Below are 23,509 nucleotides of genomic sequence, written 5' to 3'. Positions count from 1 at the left end.
ACAACATAAGTGTGTTCTCCTGACATCACTTGTTGAGTAGGTTTTTTATCTATCCAATTACATTCAAGCCTGTTGTGGCAGGTGAGTTGTACAATATCCCAAAGAAGGACATCTGACAGTTTCAAATGGTTCAATGTTCTGTGCATTGTAATCATGTGGGGGGAGACTATGCAGAACATCTGAAGCATTAAAACCACTATCTTAACATTTCTGTTTTTTATTAATCCAGTCTCGAAACTTTTTGGACTGACAGTATGTCTGAGTTGTAGACTTCTATTCTGGTAATAAAAACTGTGTTCATTCCTTCTACTACAGTCCTTACATCTAATTGTGCTCTCTAGGAGCCAAACTTGCCTCCACAAGAGTTACATTTCTGTTAACTTTTCAAAGACTTGGCTTCTTCATCTGCTGATACGACAATATGTAATGGTACGTGGCAAAATTTTTCCAATCACACTTCATTAATTGCTCTGTGATTTTTATTATGCCTAGCTACCATTATTCTTACCAGCAAGATGCGTTATACATTTTCAGACCACATCAAAATTTTGCCAGAAAACCATTCTATTTCGATTGCTCTCAATTTTGTAATTGGTATGGCTCTAAAAAACCAAACACACTTCCAGCAGATAAGTCAACTCTTGTAACTCAACCTTTGATGTTGTTGTTGTTGTTGTGGTCTTCAGTCCTGAGACTGGTTTGATGCAGCTCTCCATGCTACCCTATCCTGTGCAAGGTTCTTCATCTCCCAGTACTTATTGCAACCTACATCCTTCTGAATCTGCTTATTGTATTCATCTCTTGGTCTCCCTCTACGATTTTTACCCTCCACGCTGCCCTCCAATGCTAAATTTGTGATCCCTTGATGCCTCAGAACATGTCCTACCAATCGGTCCCTTCTTGTCAAGTTGTGCCACAAGCTCCTCTTCTCCCCAATCCTATTCAATACCTCCTCATTAGTCTTCAGCATTCTTCTGTAGCACCATATTTCGAAAGCTTCTATTCTCTTCTTGTCCAAACTAGTTATCGTCCATGTTTCACTTCCATACATGGCTACACTCCATACAAATACTTTCAGAAACGATTTCCTGACACTTGAATCTATACTCGATGTTAACAAATTTCTCTTCTTCAGAAACGCTTTCCTTGCCATTGCCAGTCTATGTTTTATATCCTCTCTACTTCGACCATCATCAGTTATTTTTCTCACCAAATAGCAAAACTCCTTTACTACTTTAAGTGTTGCATTTCCTAATCTAATACTCTCAGCATCACCCGATTTAATTCGACTACATTCCATTATCCTCGTTTTGCTTTTGTTGATGTTCATCTTACATCCTCCTTTCAAGACACTATCCATTCCGTTCAACTGCTCTTCCAACTGCTCCAACCTTCGATATGGACCATGAATGCAATATATTAGTGCTCAGCTCAGTTGTCCAATGGCCAACAACTTCAATAATACCTACCTGCATGAAATTTATGACTAAGTTCTGTTGCATCTGCTGTTGGTTTTGCTTTCGATGAGAGTCTATTTCTTACATACAGTCTGAGTTTTACATAGGCTACTGCATCAACATTTAGAAATCACTTTTGTTAAAATTACTTAAAAATTTTGAATAACTGCGTCACCAACTACTTCAGTCCGCCAGGATGGGCAAAATAAACAATGCCAGAATACAATGCTTAAGCTTAAAAAGTAATGCGTCCAATACATATACACTAGACTCTTGCTAAACTGGCCATTCCTAGCACATATGTGTGCCAGATTAGAGGACGTGCCGGATTGTTGAGAGTGTCTAAAATTTAGCATAAACACATAGGGATCATACTTTACCAAATCAAAAGATACATTCACTTGTACAACAAACTTAGTTCTTGAGTGTCTACATGCATATTAGTATCACTTGTCATTCACTACAAAACATGTCCCAAAATTTTGATTGTCTCCATGATGATATGCGACTGCAGTACGCTTCATCACACAATGGCTTTACAAGCATTTCATAAGTCCTGCCATGCATAATGTTGCATAATGTACTCCAGGATGCCGTCTCCAGCTTCAGCACCAGCAGTCTGAGATATCCTCATGTTCTCTCCTCCTATGTCCTCTTCGTCACCAGTTTCATCGGAACTTTCCTGTGAGCTTATGATTACCTCTTTTCTGCTGAAGTTTTGTCATTAATAGTTGCTCGTCCAACACTGTAGCCAGCAACAATGATTTTCTGCGAAGAACATCACTTCAGTTTATGTCTAATATCGAGTTGCTGCTTTAGGTTAAGCATAATGGGTTTCCTTTTAGAAGCCATGATAATGAAAAGAGCCACAATTTCAAAGTTTACAGGAATGTTGAACATTATAACTAACTAACAACAATGTTGCAGACGAAATTTCATTATTGAAGGCGTCATATCCTGTTGAACAACTAGAAGCTGGAAGTGTGCCGGATTACTGAGGGCCGTATTAGCAAGAGTTTAGTTATTATAGAAAATGACACTGACTTCCCACAAAGAAAAATATATTAAGGTCAAAGTATCTCAGAGGATTTTTATAATGAGTTTTAAGGTAACAGTCAGTGTTATGGAAATATTCCAGGTGTCTACACAAACTATGGTGTCTTTTCTAAAAAATTAAGTGAACACAGCTAGTAAAATGTTTTGCAATTTAACTGAGATTTGATGAGAATGTGTTTAATCAAACGGCAATCTTTTATATTACATAGTGCAACAAGCACGTGATTGACCTCCACTTATCCATTTTGACAGTACTCACATTTCGAATTGCACTGCTCAACCATGTATTACCACACACAGAATCTTGTGAAATGCTTACCCTTCATCATCTTGAAATTCTTTCCTTGTCTGTGTTTTGAACGAAATCAGGGACGAATAAGCAAGTATGATATTCCATAGATTTATGACAAGTTATAAAATCAAACACGCATTTCTCAGTCCAGTGAATTGTGGTGTCAATCTTTAGATGGTTCACCACGAATTCTTCAGAATTACGTGAACTGATTGTTTCCTTCCAACTAATGAAGGTTTTAATGAACTAGATCGTTCTTCCAGTCCAGTGAATTGTGGTGTCAATCTTTAGATGGTTCACCACGAAATCTTCAGAATTACGTGAACTGATTGTTTCCTTGGTGCCTTCCTTCTACTGTTTTACTCAAATTTCTCCAAATAAAAACTGCCCAAACATTTGTTCACAGGTATTGCAATAACCACATCACTATCATTCTTGTTGAGAGGCTTTCTACGAATTCTTTGTCAGACATGACTGCTAATATCTGAAAAGATATCATGGCTAGAGATTGCCTCAGTGGCTTGGCACATGAAAACCTAAACTTTGTTAAAATACTAATTGTGTACATGCACAAACTGATGACATGCCATCAATCACTGTTTGACATCCCTTTTCCTCAGCACAATTCACCTGGTTCTGTTCAACATGATAGGCATACTTAACCTGATTAGTGGGTGAATACCTGAACGCTGTTAAAGTACAAACCTACGAGTTGCAGCACCTACCCCCCCCCCCCCCCCCAAACATACACATCTTCCCCAAAATACTACTTTGCCTGGTTCTTCTTTCCATTGTATGCCAAGGCTGCCTGTCCCCATGGATAAGACTGCACTATCTTTCATTTATTCTTTTCAGTTTACAATACTTTAAAGATACATGCTTCTTTTTGATACAGTTTAAAACATACAGTTATTATCTCTATCTTATTTACTTTTTTACTTATTTACTTTCTTCATAACTGACTACAGTTATGCTTTAATATTTCAAAAATTCTATTTCAAAGTTTTAAACAGGCCTACTCACAGTTCCCATCAATCAGCACGTGTTTAGTTTGATTCCCTTATATGGTCATAAGAGAGGCAACACAGCATTGTTTACACCATACATCACAAAGATGTGAAATAATGTGGAAGTGAATAAAACTGAAATTTCTTTAGGTATGGTACAGTTGTTACAAGTGCTGTACGTCAAAAGTAGACTAATGCCATCTGACGATATGAGTTAACTAAGCAAATTATTTCCTACAGAGTTGATAAAATCATTTTTGATTGGTTGGGGATGTGCTTTCTTTTCCCTCCAACTAATGAAGGTTTTAATGAACTAGATCGTTCTTCCACATTCCCAGTCAATTCTAATGATAAAATTAGACAATGGAAAATCCAGAATGGAATATAACAATATTATTAAAAGGATAGTTACTACACATCATAGACTGGTGATGCCGAGTCATAGATGGGCACAACAAAAGGATTGTCACAAAATAAGCTTCGGCCAACAAGGCCACACACACACACACACACACACACACACACACACACACACACACACACACGGCCATAGTCTCTGGCAGCTGCCAGTTACAGTTCACATTAAGAGCTGAAACAAAAATGTTTTTGTCTTGAGTTTGCTCTTAGAGGTCAGCTTTCATCACAGTAACCAAGGCAAGTGTGATTCTGTTCTGCTTAAGTTGTGGCATTAGGTTACTCGTGTTAATTCAGGGCTATAACATGCATCGTGCCACAGTTCAGTCACTGGGCACTTACAATCAGCTGTGGACTGAGCATCAGTTGTTCCCACACCTCCTGACTGCAGCCACTTCCAAAATTGCCCCCCCCCCCCCTCCCTTGAACAACGCTTCAGCACTTGTGAAGTGACCCACTGTGTCCGTGTGTCACCTTCAACCAAACAGAGGCAGGAAATGTGACAACACTGTAGTGGCAAGTGACAGATGTCAACTGTTGTGTAATTTTGATTGGACTACATTTATATTCAGTTCTTAAATATGATGACACCGCATCGATTCGCCATATTCTTAATCTACATAAACAATTTAGAAGACCAATCTGAACAATCATCTTTGATTGTTTGCAGATGATGCTGTTATTTACCATCTAGTAAAGTGATAAAAACTAATTACAACTTCATATACACTATGTATCCGTATGGTGCAAAAAATTGTAGTTACTCTTGAGCAATAAAAACTATGAAGCCCTACACATGATTACTAAAAAACTTCCAGTACATTTTAGTTACATGATAAATTACAAAATTTAAAGATTTTTAATTCAGCTAAACATCTAAAGATTACAATTATGACCAACTTCAATTGGAACCATCACTTAGAAAATGCTGTGAGAAATGGGAACTGAAGACTCTTTTATCGGCTGCACACAAAAAATATATTAAAGAGTCTGCCTAACACTATACTTGTCCATCTTCTTTTGGAATATTGCTGTGTTGCATGGTATCCTTACCAGATAGAATTGATGGGGGGACACTGAAAACATTCAAAAAGGGTTGCTGTTTTGCAGTATTGCAAAACAGGTGAGAAGATGTCAGAGATATGTTTGCCAACTTGGGCTGGCAATCCTAAAAGCAAAGGTGTTTTTCAGAGTGGCAACACCTTATCACAAAATTACAATTGCCATATTCCCCCTGCAAATGCCCATGTATTTTAGTGACTCCCACTTACACAGACAGAAATGACTATCATGATTAAAACACAGAAATAGAAGCTGACAAGGAGACTTGGATATTCATTTCTACCACTGCTGTTTCAGAGTTGAATGGTAAAGAAATATAAGTCTGCAAATTTTTGTGGCCATTGTAACTGAAAGTAAAATTTTCTAGGTTTGTTAGGCAACACCATATTTCTTCTGTACGACTGATGTTTCAACCCCTCGACTGGAATCTTCTTCAGAATCTTGTGGTATTTACACTTCACTGAACACACACTATTCAGTCAACAATGGACACCAGAAGATCCCAGCGGAGGCATTGAAGAGTTGATCATATAGAAGAAATATGACACGGCCTAACAACCCAGAAGATTTTATCTTCTGTAGAGAAATAATCCTGACATTTTACAAATCCTCTGCCAAACACCTAAGTGTGGATTGCAGAATAATCGTCTAGTTGCAGATGTTCCCTTTCTTCATTTAATATAGCGTAACAATTATTAAATTATATAAAAAAAGGTAAATTAGTTACAAACCACGGTGTGCACACACTTTATTAACATGTAAATGTCACTGCAGATATTCGGATTTAGGTTATGACATGTTCGATATGCCTGCCATCATTGGCAATGATGTGGCGACGATGAATAGCAAAATTCTGCACGATCTGCTGAAGTGTCAGGACATCAATCCTGTTGGTGACCTCATGAATGGGTTTTCTGCTCAGCAGTGGTTTTGGGGTTGTAGCTGTACACCTTGTCTTTAATGTAGCCCCACAAAAAAAAGTCGCATGTGTTCAGATCTGGAGAATATGACGGTCAATCGAGGCCCATGCCACTGACCTTTTGGTGCCCCAGAGCCAGCATGTGGTCCCCAATGTACTCCTGCAGGACATTAAACAACTTCCTGCTTCAATGGGGTCAATCTAAGTCTTGCACAAACCTTATCTTGTCGAAATCAGGGTCACTTTGGATAATGGGAATGAAATCATCTTCCAAAACCTTCACATACTGTTCAGAAGTCACCATGCCATCAAGCAATATCACATCGATTATTCAGTGTCTGTACATTGCACACCACAGTCACCCATTGAGGGTGAAAAGACTTCTTGGTTGCGAAATGTGGATTCTCAGTCCTCCACATGTGTCAATTTTGCTTATTGACGAACCGACCAAATAACAGTGGGCTTCATCACCAAACCAAACCATCATGTCCATACCAATTCCCATTATGTCCCACAGCCGACCGTGCATTCAAACTGCAGATCGACCGTTCAGAAGTTACGATGATTTTATTTCATATAGTTCAATAATTGTCACACTGTATCTTTAAAACACATTTACAGCCAGTCCAATGTATGCATAGACGCTGATACTATCTTGTATCTTCTGAATGTGGTTGTTTTTAACCAGGGGGAGGGGGCAGATACTGAACATAACTGCATCTCACATAAAGTATATGGCAATATGCAGACCAATTACAAGGTGTGTGTGTGTGTGTGTGTGTGTGTGTGTGTGTGTGTGTGTGTGTGTGTGTTCTCTCTCTCTCTCTCTCTCTCTCTTTCTATAAAGTGATTTCTACTTATGTTCATTAACCCTCTTTTTTTTAACACACACACACACACACACACACACACACACACACACACACACACACAAAACCATACACACAACTGCACATTCAGAGGATAGCCACATATGGAGTTTTCATCTTTTATGCGGAAGGTTGCTCATTTGATTCTCACTAGGTTTTTTAGACTTTTACTCTGCAATTATTAATGAACTTGTATTATTAATTAACAAATCCTGAATCACATTTTTTTAATAAAAATTACATCTTGTTTTCAACTACCAATTACATGAAAATGAAAGTATACACAATAAATTAAAATTTGGTACCAAAATGCGCAGCACCTCGTTAAATACAGAAACAATTTACACATCAATAACACACTTTAATATTTTATACCTTTCACAGTTTAGGCTGTAAGATGGAATTTACAAGTCTTGTTGTTGAATATCAATTCTGATTCTCATGTCGAATGCGAACAAAACAAAGAATTATGTTTAAATACTGTTAATTACCATTTCAACTTGACAATAAATCTAGGGATTTAAGAATGTGAAAAAAAGCACCATTTAATGTGAATAGAGCCAGTGAGCTCATGATTACAACATTAAAATGCTACTGAGAAGTGCCTTGTATGGCTGTAAATAATTGATGTCTCAGCAATACCCACCAAATCTTTCAAGTATTAAGGAAACCAAAGAGGGTCAATTAGCCCATAGACTTAGCAGAAATAACGGCAAAGAAAATTTGGCTGTAAAAGTAGTTAGATAATGATATACCAGATGAGTAAACTGAGTCATATACTATTACAATACCTAATTAGAATGAAGAGGACAAACAAAATAAACCATACATATTGAAAATGAAATACAATAACTGGAGGTACTATTTCCATATACACCACTAGAAAAAAAGAGAATTGCAACACCAAAAAGTAATTTCAGGCTTACATTTGTTTAGGTAATATATTTAAGTGATCAACATTACATGATCATAGGTCAATGTGTGAGATAAGCCATTGCAAATATGGAATGCTGGTACATTTATAGCCAGTATATGGGATGAAGTTCCATTCCTGTTGCACTTGGTTGGTCAATACAGGGATGGTTAATTCTAGTTGTGGATGATTCTCAAGTTGTCATTGAATAATGTCCTGTAGGTGCTCGACTGGAGTCAGTCAGGCTAAGGCAACATGTTGACACCCTGTAGACAATGTTGGGTTACAATAGCGGTATATGGGAGAGCATTACCCTGATGTAAAACACCCCCTAGAATGCTGTCCATGAAAGGATCACAACAGGTCGAATCACAAGACGGACGTACAAATCTGCAGTCAGGTCACATGGTATAACCACAAGAGTGCTCCTGCTGTCATGCGAAATCACACCCCAGGCCACAATTCCAGGTGTAGGACCAGTGTGTACAGCATGCAGGCGGGTTGGTTGCAGACCCTCAGCTGGTCTTCTTCTAACCAACACACGGCCATCACTGGCACTGAGGCAAAACCAGTTTTCATCAGAAAACACAGCAGACCTCCACACTGCCCTCCAATGAGCTCTCGCTTGACATCACTAAAGTCACAGTTGGTGGTGGCTGTGTCAGTGAAATGCATGCTCATGGCATCTAGCTTGAAGTTGTCTTTGAAGTAACCGATTTGTAACAGTTTGATGTGTCACTGTGGGGCCAACTGCTGCTCAAATTACTGCTGCAGATGCATTATGACGCACTAAAGCCGTACACTGAACACAATGGTTTTCCCTCTCAGCAGTGCAACATCGTCATCCAGAGCCCAGTAATCTTGCAACTGCATCTTCTTGTGATCACCACTGCCAGCATTCATGTACATTCCTTCCAACTCTTTCTGCAATGTTGTAGCAGTAACATCCAGCTTCTTGTAGCCCAATTACAGCATGCATTTAAAGCAAACCTGATTTTCACTCTCATAGTGATGCTGCTAACGCCACTCTTATGGTACTGGTGCAAAATTTGAATAGATATCATCCTTCAGATGTGCCCCCCCCCCCTCCAAATCAGTGTACATAGAAATAATTTTATTACAAAATGCAGCAATACAGAAACTACCACATTATAAAAGAGAAATAAATATTTAACACTGCAGTTATGCACAAATACAGGGAGTTGTAAGCTGCTGCTTATTTTATTATATTTTTTAGCTGAAGATTAGAAGGTAATAGTGCTACGCAAAGTACCCTTCACCATACAATGTAGGATGGGTTGTGGACTATAGCTGTAGATTAGAAGTAATAGAGGTAGGAGCATTAGAAAGTGGCTTTCAGTCAGCTTCCAATCATGAAATAGAATTTGTCTTCACTGAATTATGCTTCACGTGTTCTAGCCCACATTCAGACAAACCGAAGTTTTTTTAACTGCATGTTATGGACATCTTATATTGTTACTTCCAAGAATAATCTTGAACAAATACAATGTTGGTAAATAATACACTTTATTTGTGTTAGTTAAAACTCAACAAAAATTTGTAATTACCTTTTGACATAAAAACTTTACAACCTAAACAAGTGAAGTGTACCCACCAACAAACTAAAACATAAAATTACACTTACAAAGTGTGTGCCCATTATATACCACTCAACTGAAGATACAAGATCCAAAATTTCCCATACAGATGTCCAGCACATCTGGATGAAAATTTATAAGATTGCAGTTGAATTATTTCCCCACAAAACATGTCCAATATCAATCATTCATCAATGCAATAAATGTTGCAGTATTCCTTGTCGAATGAGGGGTTCACACTGTGATCTTGGCAGTAGATGCTGGCTGTTTTTCTTCAAGACAATCACTTCACCATCATCCAGCTCAAACTTACCATAATCAACAAGGCATCGGACCTGTATACATAAAATAGTGAAAGTTTTTGATGCACAAAAGAGGTGCCAACATGTGTAGATCTTTTTACATAAAATGCACATAAAGAATTCTGAAATTTAAATTAACCCTATAAACTTACCTCAATGTACAAGGATTTTGGTGGTTTCAGATCTTGCATCAAATTTAATCCATGATTATCACCAATGGTTCTCATATATGATGCCAACGTTTTGCTGTAGCTGCTAAACCACTGTATCTGCATGGATAAACAAAGTATGTAAGAGTAACAAAGCAGACAGCATGAATGACAAACTGTTTTACAATATATCAATACTAGTCTACGTATCCAAAAGTCTTACAGAACAGTGTTGTTGTTGTTGTTGTTGTGGTATTCAGTCCTGAGACTGGTTTGATGCAGCTCTCCATGCTACTCTATCCTGTGCAAGCTTCTTCATCTCCCAGTACCTACTGCAACCTACGTCCTTCTGAATCTGCTTAGTGTATTCATCTCTTGGTCGCCCTCTACGATTTTTACCCTCCACGGTTCCCTCCAATACTAAATTGGTGATCCCTTGATGCCTCAGACCATGTCCTACCAACCAATCCCTTCTTCTAGTGAAGTTGTGCCACAAATTTCTCTCCTCTCCAATTCTATTCAATACCTCCTCATTAGTTATGTGATCTACCAATCTAATCTTCAGCATTCTTCTGCAGCACCACATTTCGAAAGCTTCTATTCTCTTCTTGTCCAAACTATTTATCGTCCATGTTTCACTTTCATACATGGCTACACTGCATACAAATACTTTCAGAAACGACTTCGTAACACTTAAATCTATACTCGATGTTAACAAATTTCTCTTCTTCAGAAACACTTTCCTTGCCATTGCCAGTCTACATTTTATATCCCCTCTACTTCGCCATCATCGGTTATTTTGCTCCCCAAATAGCAAAACTCATTTACTACTTTAAGTGTCACATTTCCTAATCTAATTCCCTCAGCATCACCCGACTTAATTTGACTACATTCCATTATCCTCATTTTGCTTTTGTCAATGTTCATCTTATACCCTCCTTTCAAGACACTGCCCATTCCATTCAACTGCTCTTCCAAGTCCTTTGCCGTCTCTGACAGACATACAATGTCACTGGCGAACCTCAAAGTTTTTATTTCTTCTCCAAGGATTTTAAAACCTACTCCAAATTTTTCTTTTGTTTCCTTTACTGCTTGCTCAATATAGATTGAATAACATCGGGGATAGGCTACAAGCCTGTCTCACTCCCTTCCCAACCGCTGCTTTCCTTTCACATCCCTCGACTCTTGCTACTGCCATCTGGTTTCTGAACAAATTGTAAATAGCCTTTCGCTCCCTGTATTTTACCCCTGCCACCTTTAGAATTTGAAAGAGAGTATTCCAGTCAACATTGTCAAAAGCTTTCTCTAAGTCTACAAATGCTAGAAATGTAGGTTTGCCTTTCCTTAATCTATTTTCTAAGATAAGTTGTAGGGTCAGTATTGCCTCACGTGTTCCAACATTTCTACGGAATCCAAACTGATCTTCGCCGAGGTCGGCTTCTATCAGTTTTTTCATTCATCTGTAAAGAATTCGCATTAGTATTTTGCAACTGTGACTTATTAAACTGATAGTTCGGTTATTTTGCATGTCTGTCAACACCTGCTTTCTTTGGGATTGGAATTATTATATTCTTCTTGAAGTCTGAGGGTATTTTGCCTGTCTCATACATCTTGCTCACCAGATGGTAGAGTTTTGTCAGGATTGGCTGTCCCAAGGCTGTCAGTAGTTCCAATGGAATGTTGTCTACTCCCGGGGCCTTGTTTCGACTTAGGTCTTTCAGTGCTCTGTCAAACTCTTCACGCAGTATCGTATCTCCCATTTCATCTTCATCTATATCCTCTTCCATTTCCATAATACTGTCCTCAAGTACATCGCCCTTGTATAGACCCTCAATATACTCCTTCCACCTTTCTGCTTTCCCTTCTTTGCTTAGAACTGGGTTTCCATCTGAGCTCTTGATATTCATACAAGTGGCTCTCTTTTCTCCAAAAGTCTCTTTAATTTTCCTGTAGGCAGTATCTATCTTACCCCTAGGCTCTACATCCTTACATTTGTCCTCTAGCCATCCCTGCTTAGCCATTTTGCACTTCATGTCGACCTCATTTTTTAGATGTTTGTATTCCTCTTGCCTGCTTCATTTACTGCATTTTTATATTTTCTCCTATCACCAATTAAATTCAATATTTCTTCTCTTACCCAAGGATTTCTACTAGCCCTCGTCTTCTTCCCTACTTGATCCTCTGCTGCCTTCATTACTTCATCCCTCAAAACTACCCATTCTTCTTCTACTGTATTTCTTTCCCCCATCCCTGTCAATTGTTTCCTTATGCTCTCCCTGAAACTCTGTACAACCTCTGGTTCTTTCAGTTTATCCAGGTCCCATCTCCTTAAATTCCCACCTTTTTGCAGTTTCTTAAGTTTTAATCTACAGTTTATAACCAATAGATTGTGGTCAGGGTCCACATCTGCCCCTGGAAATGTCTTACAATTTAAAACCTGGTTCCTAAATCTCTGTCTTACCATTATATAATTTATCTGATACCTTCTAGTATCTCCAGGCTTCTTCCATGTATACAACCTTCTTTCACGATTCTTGAACCAAGTGTTTGCAATGATTAAGTTATGCTCCGTGCAAAATTCTACCAGGCGGCTTCCTCTTTCATTTCTTACCCCCAATCCACCTTCACCTACTATTTTTCCTTCTCTCCCTTTTCGTACTATTGAATTCCAGTCACCCATCACTATTAAATTTTCATCTCCCTTCACTACCTGAATAATTTCTTTTATCTCATCATACATTTCATCAATTTCTTCGTCATCCGCAGAGCTAGTTGGCACATAAACTTATACTACTGTAGTAGGCGTGGGCTTCGTATCTATCTTGGCCACAATAATGCATTCACTATGCTGTTTGTAGTAACTTACCCACACTCCTATTTTTTTATTCATTATGAAACCTACTCCTGCATTACCCCTATTTGATTTTGTATTTATAAGCCTGGATTCACCTGACCAAAAGTCCTGTTCCTCCTGCCACTGAACTTCACTAATTCCCACTATATCTAACTTTAACCTATCCACTTCCCTTTTTAAATTTTCTAACCTACCTGCCCGATTAAGCGATCTGGCATGCCACGCTCCGATCCGTAGAATGCCAGTTTTCTTTCTCCTGATAATGATGTCCTCTTGGGTAGTCCACCCAGAGATCTGAATGGGGGACTATTTTACCTCCGGAATATTTTACCCAAGAGGATGCCATCATCATTTAACCATACAGTAAAGCTGCATGCCCTAGGGAAAAATGACAGCTGTAGTTTCCCCTTGCTTTCAGCCGTTCGCAGTACCAGCACAGGAAGGCCGTTTTTGTTAGTGTGACAAGGCCAGATCAGTCAATCATCCAGACTGTTGCCCCTGCAACTACTGAAAAGGCTGCTGCCCCTCTTCAGAAACCACACATTTGTCTGGCCTCTCAACAGATACCCCTCCATCATGGTTGCACCTACAGTACGGCTATCTGTATCAAGGCACGCAAGACTCCCACCAACGGCAAGGTCCATGGTTCATTGGGGGGGGGGGGGGGGGGGGCGGGGGGATAGAACAGTGGTCAGTTGTCTAGACTTGTACTTGTGGTGTAAGTTTCTATGCACAAGAAAGCATACTTTTACTCCATAGGAATGCTGCTAGGTGTCCCATTAGACCAGTGGTTCCCAATCTGGGAGTAATTACCCTCTGTGGGATTAAATGTAATTTTCTAGGGGGACTCAACTGTGTTATGATCACGAAATGAAATTTTTAAAATTTTGGTACTATTACCACTATTTTGTAAGCCTGAAATACTAATTACATAAGTTACCAATAATTACCATGATGCAACATGGTTGAGGTTACAGCTTGCAAAACACTTGTATGTAAATCTTCCTCACATAGGCCATCCACTGCACGCATACTTTGCACCATGCATCAATGACAGTACAAATGAGACATATACAGCACACATGCTTAAATATCACATGAAAATGTGTTCTCAGAGTTGTAGGTAGTTTGTACAATGGACTAGAAATTGCTTCATTATTCATTTTGCAACAATAAATGAACTATTTTCTTCTAATGCAAGTTCACAATTTTGTGAAATTCAGACTGTCTGAATGTGGAATCTTGTAGTTCACCCATGAGATGAAATGGTTATTTGCTTCCAGTATGATGTTTTTGATCTCAGATTATGATGCAGATGTAAGGATAAAGATTTGGAATGTTTTTGATTGTATGCCACAACACATAAAGCACACAGTGAATTTCTTATGAGTAAGTGCTGGAAAAATTACTTAAAGGGTCGAAATTGGCCAGTCTCACAACAAATAAAGGAATAATTACAGCCTACTAAAGATAATGCTTTCTTTTACAGGAAACAGTTTAATTGAAAGCACAACACCGCAGTAACGATCTAATAGCTACTACACTGCTCTAAAGCCTACACATTATTATTATTATTATTATTATTGGCAGTGGTAATTTCTTTCAGTTCAGAAGCAAGAAATCCAGCATTCAAGTGACTACACACAGTAGACCTAAGTATAGTGCAACATTTTAATCTGGTTGATTTCAGATGGGGGTGTAGGTCGCGGGTGATGTGAGAGCCACTAGGAAGATGAGTGGTGTATAAGAATTAAATTTTGTAATAAGTGTCTACCCTCACAGTGGATAGTTAGCTTTCTTTTCTGAGAAGAAATTGTAAATAACATTTGCGATACACTGAAAATTGCTTCATCCTGCTATAAAAAGGGGTTGTTAGTAACAAGCAGTACAGACTGTATCAGAGACTCACTAGTTCATTGTTTAATAAAACACAAACAAATATAATTTATCTTAAGTTATATTTAAAATGAAGGCGTTCAAAGAAAAGAAAATTGCTGTTCATTCTAAAGTTCAGTCGGGCACTAATATTGATGAGGGGAGGGGGGGGGATACCTAATAAGCTAATACCTGATTGCACTCGGGCATAATGGTTTCAGAAAGGTTTGGGGAACCACTGCATTAGGCCATGGATGTATCATAAGACAAAAACACCACTTACATTTAGGATGTACGTTGCAGCATGTACTTTTCTTTAATACAATAATCCAAAAGCAATAACCTTTTACACAATTTTCCAGTCAGTTACAGATTTGTATCCTTAAAAGATTTAAGAGTGAAACTCTTGATTTGCAACCCCTTTAATGCCACAATGTTTTAAAATGCTATCGTTCCACAATTCCATCACAACGGGAACAACGATACATATCTGGTGTTAGGTTAGACAGTACTCAGTATTGTTCTTCCATCTCATCCTGTTGATGAGATGTTCTTCCATCTCATCCTGTTGATGAGAGTGTCAAAACATCGGTTGCTAGCTACAATAGACACAGATTGGGAAACCAGATGCAGCCTTTTTAAAGGAACCAGTTGTGTAATTACTTTAAGTGATTTTGGAAAACCATCGTTTATTCATCTTTTCTTTAGCATTGCCAAAGAGGGGTCAAAGGAGCAGAGGGTATTAGGTTGGTTGGTTTGGAGGGTAAAGGGACCCAACTATAGGGTCATCATCCCTTTTTCCTCATGCAAATAGGTCTTGGGTTAAAACCACTCCCAAAAGGAGAAAGGGAAAGTAAAACTGGGAAAAACAATGAAAGACAAAAAGAAAGAACCAAGTGTGTGTGTGTGTGTGTGTGTGTGTGTGTGTGTGTGTTTTAGGGATCTTATGGGCACCCAACGGCAAGGTTATCAGCGCCCTGACACTTATTAAAACAAACAAATGTGGAGAAGAACAAATTGTCAAACACACATGCCCTCGGAATGACCACACAGTCACTCTATCTCACATGCGCTAAAACCAATGAGGTGAGAAGATAGCTAATCGAGAAATTAAAACAGAGGGAAAACAAAACACAGGAGAGCTAAAACAAAAGCACAGCAAAATGTGCTAGCCACTCTGTTGACACGTCCCCAAAATCTTGTTAGAAACGTTGGACAATTCACAAAACTTTAAAATGCGAACCACATTCATTTGATCATTACTTAAAATAGATTGCAGATCTGCCGCAGTCCGCTGGTCAGCAAATAAAATGCAGTCCAATAAAATGTGGCACACCAGGATCTGCACGCCACTAGCACCACACATTGGAGGGTCCTCTCGCTGGAGTAAAAATCCATGCGTCATAGGTCTGCGGCCAGTGTGAAGACGAGTAAGAAGGACCTTGTCCCATCGACGTAGTTGGAAGGAAGTTCTCCACGGCTGAGTTGTGGGCTTGACGACACGGTGCTTGTTGTCGTTCTCTTCTAGCCACTCATCTTACCATCGACACTGGAAGACCTGATATTCATGACATGCCTCCATGGCTGCTCAATCCACCCTTTCATTCCCCACAGTTCCCACGTGTCCTGGTACCCAGCAGAAAGACACCTTCCCCGGTCACTGTTGTTGGAGGAGGGCGTCCTGGATAATCTGGATTACTTTATCTGCTGGGTACAAACATTGGAGAGAGTAAAGGGCACTCAAAGACTCTGAACAGACAACAAATCTAGCACTGGGAGAATATCTCATCTGCTCCAGTGCCTGCAAGATCATATATAATTCTGCGGCGAAGATGGTTACTTCGGGAGGCAGTCTGACATTGAGGACATGATCCGAGAAAATGACAGAGCAACCAACAGAGTCACCCTGCTTAGAACCATCCACCATAAAAACAGCTACATGGTTTTGGAGCTCAGATACAATGGCAGAAAATACTGCATTAAAAATGGAAGGAGGAGTGCTGCCTCTGCTGTACCACAACAAATCTAAAATCACTCTGGGTCTCTTCAGTAATCAGTAACCAGCTAGTTAAGGAAATGCTCCGATAACTACTGGGACATGTGCGGTCCTTTCCTGCTTTGAGGAGAGGGATCAGAACTGCCTCCCTCCACGAGTTGGGGAAGTTGTCTGTCTGCCATATTAGATTAAAAAATTCAAGGAGGATTTCCTTGAACACTGCTGGCAAATGTCGAAGCATGCAGTAGCATATGTGGTCACGACCGGGCACTGTGTCGTAAGTCTCAGTCAGTGCCTATTTGAGCTCTCACATTGAGAAAGGGGAATTGTAGGCCTCAGTGCTGTTGAACCTGAAGTCCAACTTTGACCTCTCTACCGCCGTACGGTAGTGACGAAACACTGGATCCTTGCTTGCATTGGCAGTAGTTTGTGCAAAATGCTTGGCCAGCATCTGTGCAATGTCTCTGGGTGTTGTTTGGAGGCACCCCAGTTTCAGCACTGCTGCTAACGGTAAACGGCTGTGTGTACAAGAAATCCTCCGGATGGCTTCCCATACTTTTGCGGAAGAAGCGGAACTGTTGATGGAGTCCAGGAACTCCTGCAATGACCGTTCTTTGCTCTCTTTAATGACATAGCGAGCCTCGGCTCTCGCGATTCGAAAGGCGGTGGGATTGTCCACTGTTGGGTGGCTTTTAAACTGTCGAAGAGGTGTATGCCTGTCCCGGATGGCTGAAAGACTTTGGTATGGATAGGTCAGAAGCATGACAGATCACATGTGTGATATGATCACCCATTCCTGGATGCTGTCTCGGTGTTCAAACGCAGCCAACTGGCTGAACAGCATCCAGTTAGCTTGCCTGTCATCCGTGTTGGTGGCTTCTGTTATAGCAACACACAATCCAGTAGGTGAATGCAGATGGGAAACTGGTTACTGGAATGGAGGTCATCAATGAGCTCCCAGTGGACAGAGGCAGTGAGGGATGGAGAGCAGAGAGATAGGTCAATGGCTGAGAATGACCCAGAAGCAGCACAGAAATGAGTCGGAGTACCAGTGTTTATGATTCATAACTCTCGAGCTGTCAGAAGACTCTCCAAGACTCGACCCTGAGGGCAAGTAGAGGTTGAGCCCCACAGGACATGATGGGCATTGAAGTCTCCCAGGAGGAGAAATAGTCAGGGGAGTTGTTCCATAATGTCTGTAAGAGCCTCAGAGTGTACTGCATCCAGTGGCGGTAAATAAAGAGAGCAAACTGTAAGCCTCCGATGTGCATGAAAACTGCTTGCACGTCAGTATCCAGGGGGAGAGCAGAGGAGAGGTGCCTATTATCGACAAACACAGCAACCCCTCCTTTGTCCCTTTCCCCAGTCAGGTCATCCTTGTGATATAGTGTATAGCCCCTTAGTACAGGAGCACAAGACGGTTTTAAATGTGTTTCCTGTAAACACAAGTAAAAGGGACGTTGCTCCGCAAGGAGTATCAGTTCCTCCACATGTGTCCTGAATCCATTCGTGTTCTACTGTATAATGGGAGTCATCTATCAGGATGGTAGTACTTTCATCCTGACTTTCTGCCGGGAAGGGGAGCCCATAGCGGGTGGAGGCTCAGTTTTGGGGTGAGATGATTGCCCCAGTCCGATATCAACCTTCATGGACTCTGAAGAAGATTTGAGAGACACGTCAGATAGAATGACATCGACATCATTGGACTGTGTACCGCCTGTCTCCTTCAGCGGGCGATTCTTTGACTTCGATTTTTTAGTCTCAGGCGGCTTTGGAGCCACTATCTCAGAAGTGGTAGGGGGTGCAGCAGCATTGGGCGGTGCACAAGACTTCACCTGTGGAAGGGCAGGAAAGTCCACAATGTCAACAACCATGGCCTTGTATGAAGTTTGGGGGAGGGGGGCAGGCTTCAAAGGAACTGCAGCAGCACATGTGCATTGACAAACGCAGGAGCTAGTGCGGACAGTAGCAACCACCTTTTGTGTAGTGGCATCAGTGTTTAGGACTGGCTGTTTCAGAACGGAAGAAAAGGACGCAGCAAATGTGGGTGGCTGAATGGAATTGTACAACTTCTTGGCTTCACCATATGGGATGTGCTTTGTTGTTTTGATCTCCTCGATCTTCCGCTCCTGAAGGAAAACTCTGCAGTTCCTGATCCACACAGGGTGATCTCCAAAGCAGATGACACACTTTGGAGGAGAGGAGCAACCAACTCCCTCACGGGCAGCTTTACCACATTTCCCACAAGTGGCTTCTCCTTTACAGTCCAGAGTAGTATGCCCAAAATGCTGGCATTTAAAACACCGCTCTGGAATTGGGTAATAAGGCAGTAATACTGATGCTTAGGAAACCTGCCTTCACATGTTCTGGTAGTTTGCTGCTGTTAAAAGTCAAGCCAAGATCCCCGTTTCATGAGACACACAGTGTTAAACCACCACATGGTGGTCACTGAAGCATGCCCAGAGCTTACGGTGACAGACGACTGGCGCTTACCAGTCCCAAGCTCACGAAACCCAGGGTCACCAAGCCTGTACCTGGCAAATGAATGCCAAGCCCCTGGGGGCAGAACCAAATAAAAACGGGAAAATGAGCACTAAAAGGAAAAAAAAGCAGTGGAAGCTATTATAAAATAATATAGCAGATGGCCTGGGCTGGCTGATCACAAGAATAAACAGGATGAGCCAGCCACTCTGTAACACACTAAAACTCCTGCCAAAAAACACAAGGTAAAGAAACACAAACAGAGAAAAGACAAACAAACAGCAAAGAAAGAGCAAGGAAGAGCTAAAAAAAAAAAAAGGAGGCTTGTGAGAGAAGGCCAGGCCCCTACGCTTAGATTGAGTAAAGACACATATCTCTCGAAGAAAACATAAAACTAGATCAGCCGTTGAGGCATTGTCTCCCAACACCATAGGCAGTGTGGTGGGAAGGTTAAAACGCCTCAGAGCGGGTAAAACTGGGCAGTCCAACAAGATGTGGACCACAGTCATGTGGGAAGCACAGTGACACTGAGATGGGTCCTTGCGATGGTGGAGGTGACCATGAGTCAGCCAAGTATGGCTAATGCAGAGTCCCTACGAGTGGCTCACATGGATGACCTACACAACTTCGTTGTCTCCTTGATAACAAGTAGTTTATTTGGTGTACTGAGAGTGCGCCATTAGATATCCCAGATCCTGAAAACTTAACAGTGAAAGACCGATCAGCGATCAGTCTTCGGCGTGCTGATCTCCAGAGTCGGTTTACTGGTAGCCTGTTTAGCTAGCCTGTCACCAAGTTCATTTCTTGGGATTCCGATACGTCGTGGGGTCCAAATGAAGGCCACTGAACAACCATGGTTTTTGAGGGCATAAATAGACTCCTAGATAGTCTTTACCAAAGGATGACGAGGGAAGCAGTGGTCAAGAGCTTGTAGGCTGCTTAAGGAGTCACAGATGAGGAAGAACTCACCTGTGCAGGAGGGGTATGCTCAAGAGCAGGACAGATGGCTACGAACTCTGCAGTGAAAAAACTGCAGCCACCCGGCAAGGAGCACTGTTCAGTATGTTCAGCGTGAGTATAAGAGAATAAACATGACCATCGACCACTGGGCCATGAGTGTAGACTCTTTCTGAGCCCTGGAACTCACCAAAAATAGAGAAAAATTGGCAGCGGAGGACCTCAGGAGGAACTGAGTCTTTTGCAGGCTGTGACAGGTTCAGACAAAGCTGTGGCCAAGGCTGGGATCATGGAGATTTACACGAGTAGACCTGGAAGAAATGTGGCACAGGGAAAGACTCAAATTCAGTGAGAAGGGCGACTGCAATTGGAATCTCCGATCTAGGCCCCCGTTGTGGGAGATGAAACGCCATGTTGGGGAAAAGGAGACGGTAATTCCGATGTTGAGGCAAACTACAAATATGGGCAGTATAATTTGCAAGGAGATGTTTTCACCTGGTCCACAATGGAGGAACCCCAGCTTCCATGAGCAGGCTGTCACTGGGCTTGTTCAGAAAGCTCCTGTTGCAAGTTGAACTCCACAGTGGTGTATAGGATCCACAAGCTGCAATGCTGAGGGTGATGCTGAACCATATACCAGGCTCCCATAGTCAAGACGGGACAGCACAAGGGCTTTGTACAGCTGCAGCAGTGTAGGGCGATCTGCACTCCAGTCAAGTGTGGTTCAGGCATTGAAGAATGTTTAGATGCTGCCTGCACTTTTCCTTAAGCTGATGAAGATAGAGAATCCAAGTTAAGCAGGCGTCGAAGACCAGGCCTAAAAAGTGGTAAGACTCCACTGCGTTAAGTAGTTGGTCATCGAGGTAAAGTTCCAGATGTGGATGGACAGTTCAATGACGGCAGAAGTGGATGACGCAAGTCTTGGTGGATGAAAACTTAAAGCTATGGGTGAGGGACCATGACAGCACCTTTCATGTGGCTTCCTACAGTCGATATTCAGCTGCACCAATAGAAGAGAAGCATATAAGAAGGGGGATACTGAAGGTCCCATTGCAGCTGTGAAACCATTAATGGCCAATAAAAAGAGTGGAACACTCAGTACAGAGCACTGTGGGGCACCCTTCTCTTGGATATAGGGTGCACTGTGTGAAGCACCAACTCGAACTCTGAAAGTGTGGACCCATAAACAGTCCCACGTAAAAATCAGGAGCAGGCCCCAGAGACCACACTCATGCAGAGCAGCGAGGATGTGGTGTAGCCAAGTGGCATCATAGGCTTTTGTTAGGTCAAAAAAGATGGCCATAATGTGTTGATGGCAGGAAAAAGCCATTTGGATGGCAGACTCCAGTTATACCAAGTTGTTAACGGTGGAGTGACCTTGGCGAAAACTGTCCTGGGATGGAGCCAGAAGGCCCCGAGACTCAAGCAGCCAACACAACCGCCAGCTCACCATCAGTTTGAGCAGCTTGCACAGAACACTGATGAGGCTGATAGGACGATGGTTATCCACATCTAGCAGATCCTTACCAGCTTTCACCACTGGAACAATGATACTTTCTCACCAAGGCAACAGGAATTCTTCATCACTCCAGATGCGATTGAAGATGACAAGGAGGTGGCACTGGTAATCACTGACAGATGTTTAATCATTTGGGGATGGATGCCATCTGGCCCAAGGAATGTGTCAGGGAAATCGGCAAGGGCACTGAGAAATTCCCACGCACTGAACGGAGCACTATACAGCTCAGGGTGGCTTGGAGCCATAGGTAGGTATTGTCTTTCCACCCACCGTTTTAGGAGGCAAAAGCTGGGGCAGTAATTCTCAGACACAGAGGTGCGAGCATAATGCTCGGCAAGACGCTCTGCAATTATGTCCAGGTCGGTATATACAGCTCCATTTGTGGAAATTGCAGGTATACCTGCAGGGGTCTGATATCCATAAAGACACCTGAGCTAGGGTCCAAACATGGAATGGAGAGGCGTGTTCCAATAGTAGAGACGTATCATTCCCAAAACTCCTACTTCCGTTGTCTGATGAGTTGACGGATCTGGGCATAGAGCCGTTTGAAGGCAATGAGGTGCTCCAGGGATGGATGCCGCTTATGACACTGGAGGGGCCCCCCTAGGGTCTCCAATGGCTGCAGCAATTTCCAGTGACCACCAAGGCACTGTCTTCCGGCAGGAGCAACCTGCGGAACAAGGGATTGCCAATTCAGCTGTACCAACAATGGTAGTAATGATGTTCTGGATCACCACATCATTGTTGCCATGCAACGGAGGTTCAACGGTAGTAGCTGAGCTGAAAGCATCCCAGTCTGCCTTTCTAAAAGCCCATCTGGGCAAGTGACGCCGGGGAGGGCAGGAAGAACAGATAGTGGTCACTGCCACACAAGTCGTCGTGAGCTCTCCAGTGGATAGATGGTAGAAGGGCAGGACTGCAAATGGAGAGATCAACGGCCGAGTATGTGCCATGCACCACGCTGAAATGAGTAGGGGCACTTGTATTTAGGAGGCAAAGGTCAAGTAGAATTAGTAGATTCTCAACACCTTTCCCAAGACCAGCAATCTTGGTTCCCTCTCACGAAGGGTTATGGGCGTTAAAATCACCCAAAAGTAGGAAAGGTGGGGGAACTGGGAAATAAGTGCAGCCAATACATCGTACAGCACGCCACCATTTGGAGGAAGGTAGATTTTACAGGTGGTAATTTCCTGCATTGCCCTCGCCACAGCTTATAAAGGTATTTGAAGTGGCACAGGTGCGTTATACACAGAGGTAGGGACTTAGAGACAGACTCCATCTGACATCCTGTTATGGTCAGTACAATATTTGTAAAACCCCAGATAGCCATGAAGGGCAGGGGCGGGGCGGGGGGGGGGGGGGGGGGGGACACGTGAGTGTCCACACTTATGGAAACCAGGTTTCCTGAAGGACAGTGCAGAAAGCAGGTGTATCGCGGTATCGCGTAAGAGTTGTCATAACTCAGTCAGGCACAGGGAAAAATCGCCACAATTCCACTGGAGGATGACGCTGTCTCCACCATGCCACACTGATTTCCACTGCAGCTGAGGTGTCGACGAGATCTAGGTCTTCGGACGGGGAACTGGTAGGGAGTTGTGGCATGGGTGCTAATGGAGTTTCATGTTTCTTAACAGTATTCTTCTTTGACTGTTTGCCCTCTCACTGCTCTTTAGGGGCTTGCAGGGAGGGCTTCTCATAAGTAGCTTCAGGTACGGATGAAGACTGGGAAGCCATTCAACCAGCAGCTTGTGGCTCCTTCAGCCACTGACTGATGTCCACTTTTGGACAG

At 41.9% G+C, this 23,509-nt stretch overlaps 1 protein-coding gene across 1 annotated transcript in view; it reads right to left on the bottom strand.

Annotated features, from left to right (window-relative positions):
• Window positions 1-9,531: 9,531 nt before the first annotated feature.
• Window positions 9,532-23,509, bottom strand: part of LOC126194687 (DNA replication complex GINS protein PSF1-like) — a 56,558-nt gene continuing 42,580 nt past the window's right edge. The window contains exons 5-6 of the mRNA XM_049932898.1: window positions 10,042-10,158; window positions 9,532-9,922 (exon numbers count right to left, since the gene is read on the bottom strand). Coding sequence (XP_049788855.1) covers window positions 9,779-9,922; window positions 10,042-10,158 — 261 coding nt within the window. The 3' untranslated portion in view covers window positions 9,532-9,778. The remainder of the gene's footprint in view (window positions 9,923-10,041; window positions 10,159-23,509) is intronic.

The sequence above is a fragment of the Schistocerca nitens genome, chromosome 7 (assembly GCF_023898315.1).
Source record: "Schistocerca nitens isolate TAMUIC-IGC-003100 chromosome 7, iqSchNite1.1, whole genome shotgun sequence".
In the NCBI taxonomy this organism is placed as follows: domain Eukaryota; kingdom Metazoa; phylum Arthropoda; class Insecta; order Orthoptera; family Acrididae; genus Schistocerca; species Schistocerca nitens.
Note: the sequence above shows the minus strand (reverse complement) of the source record. Positions and strands in the feature narration are given on the sequence as shown.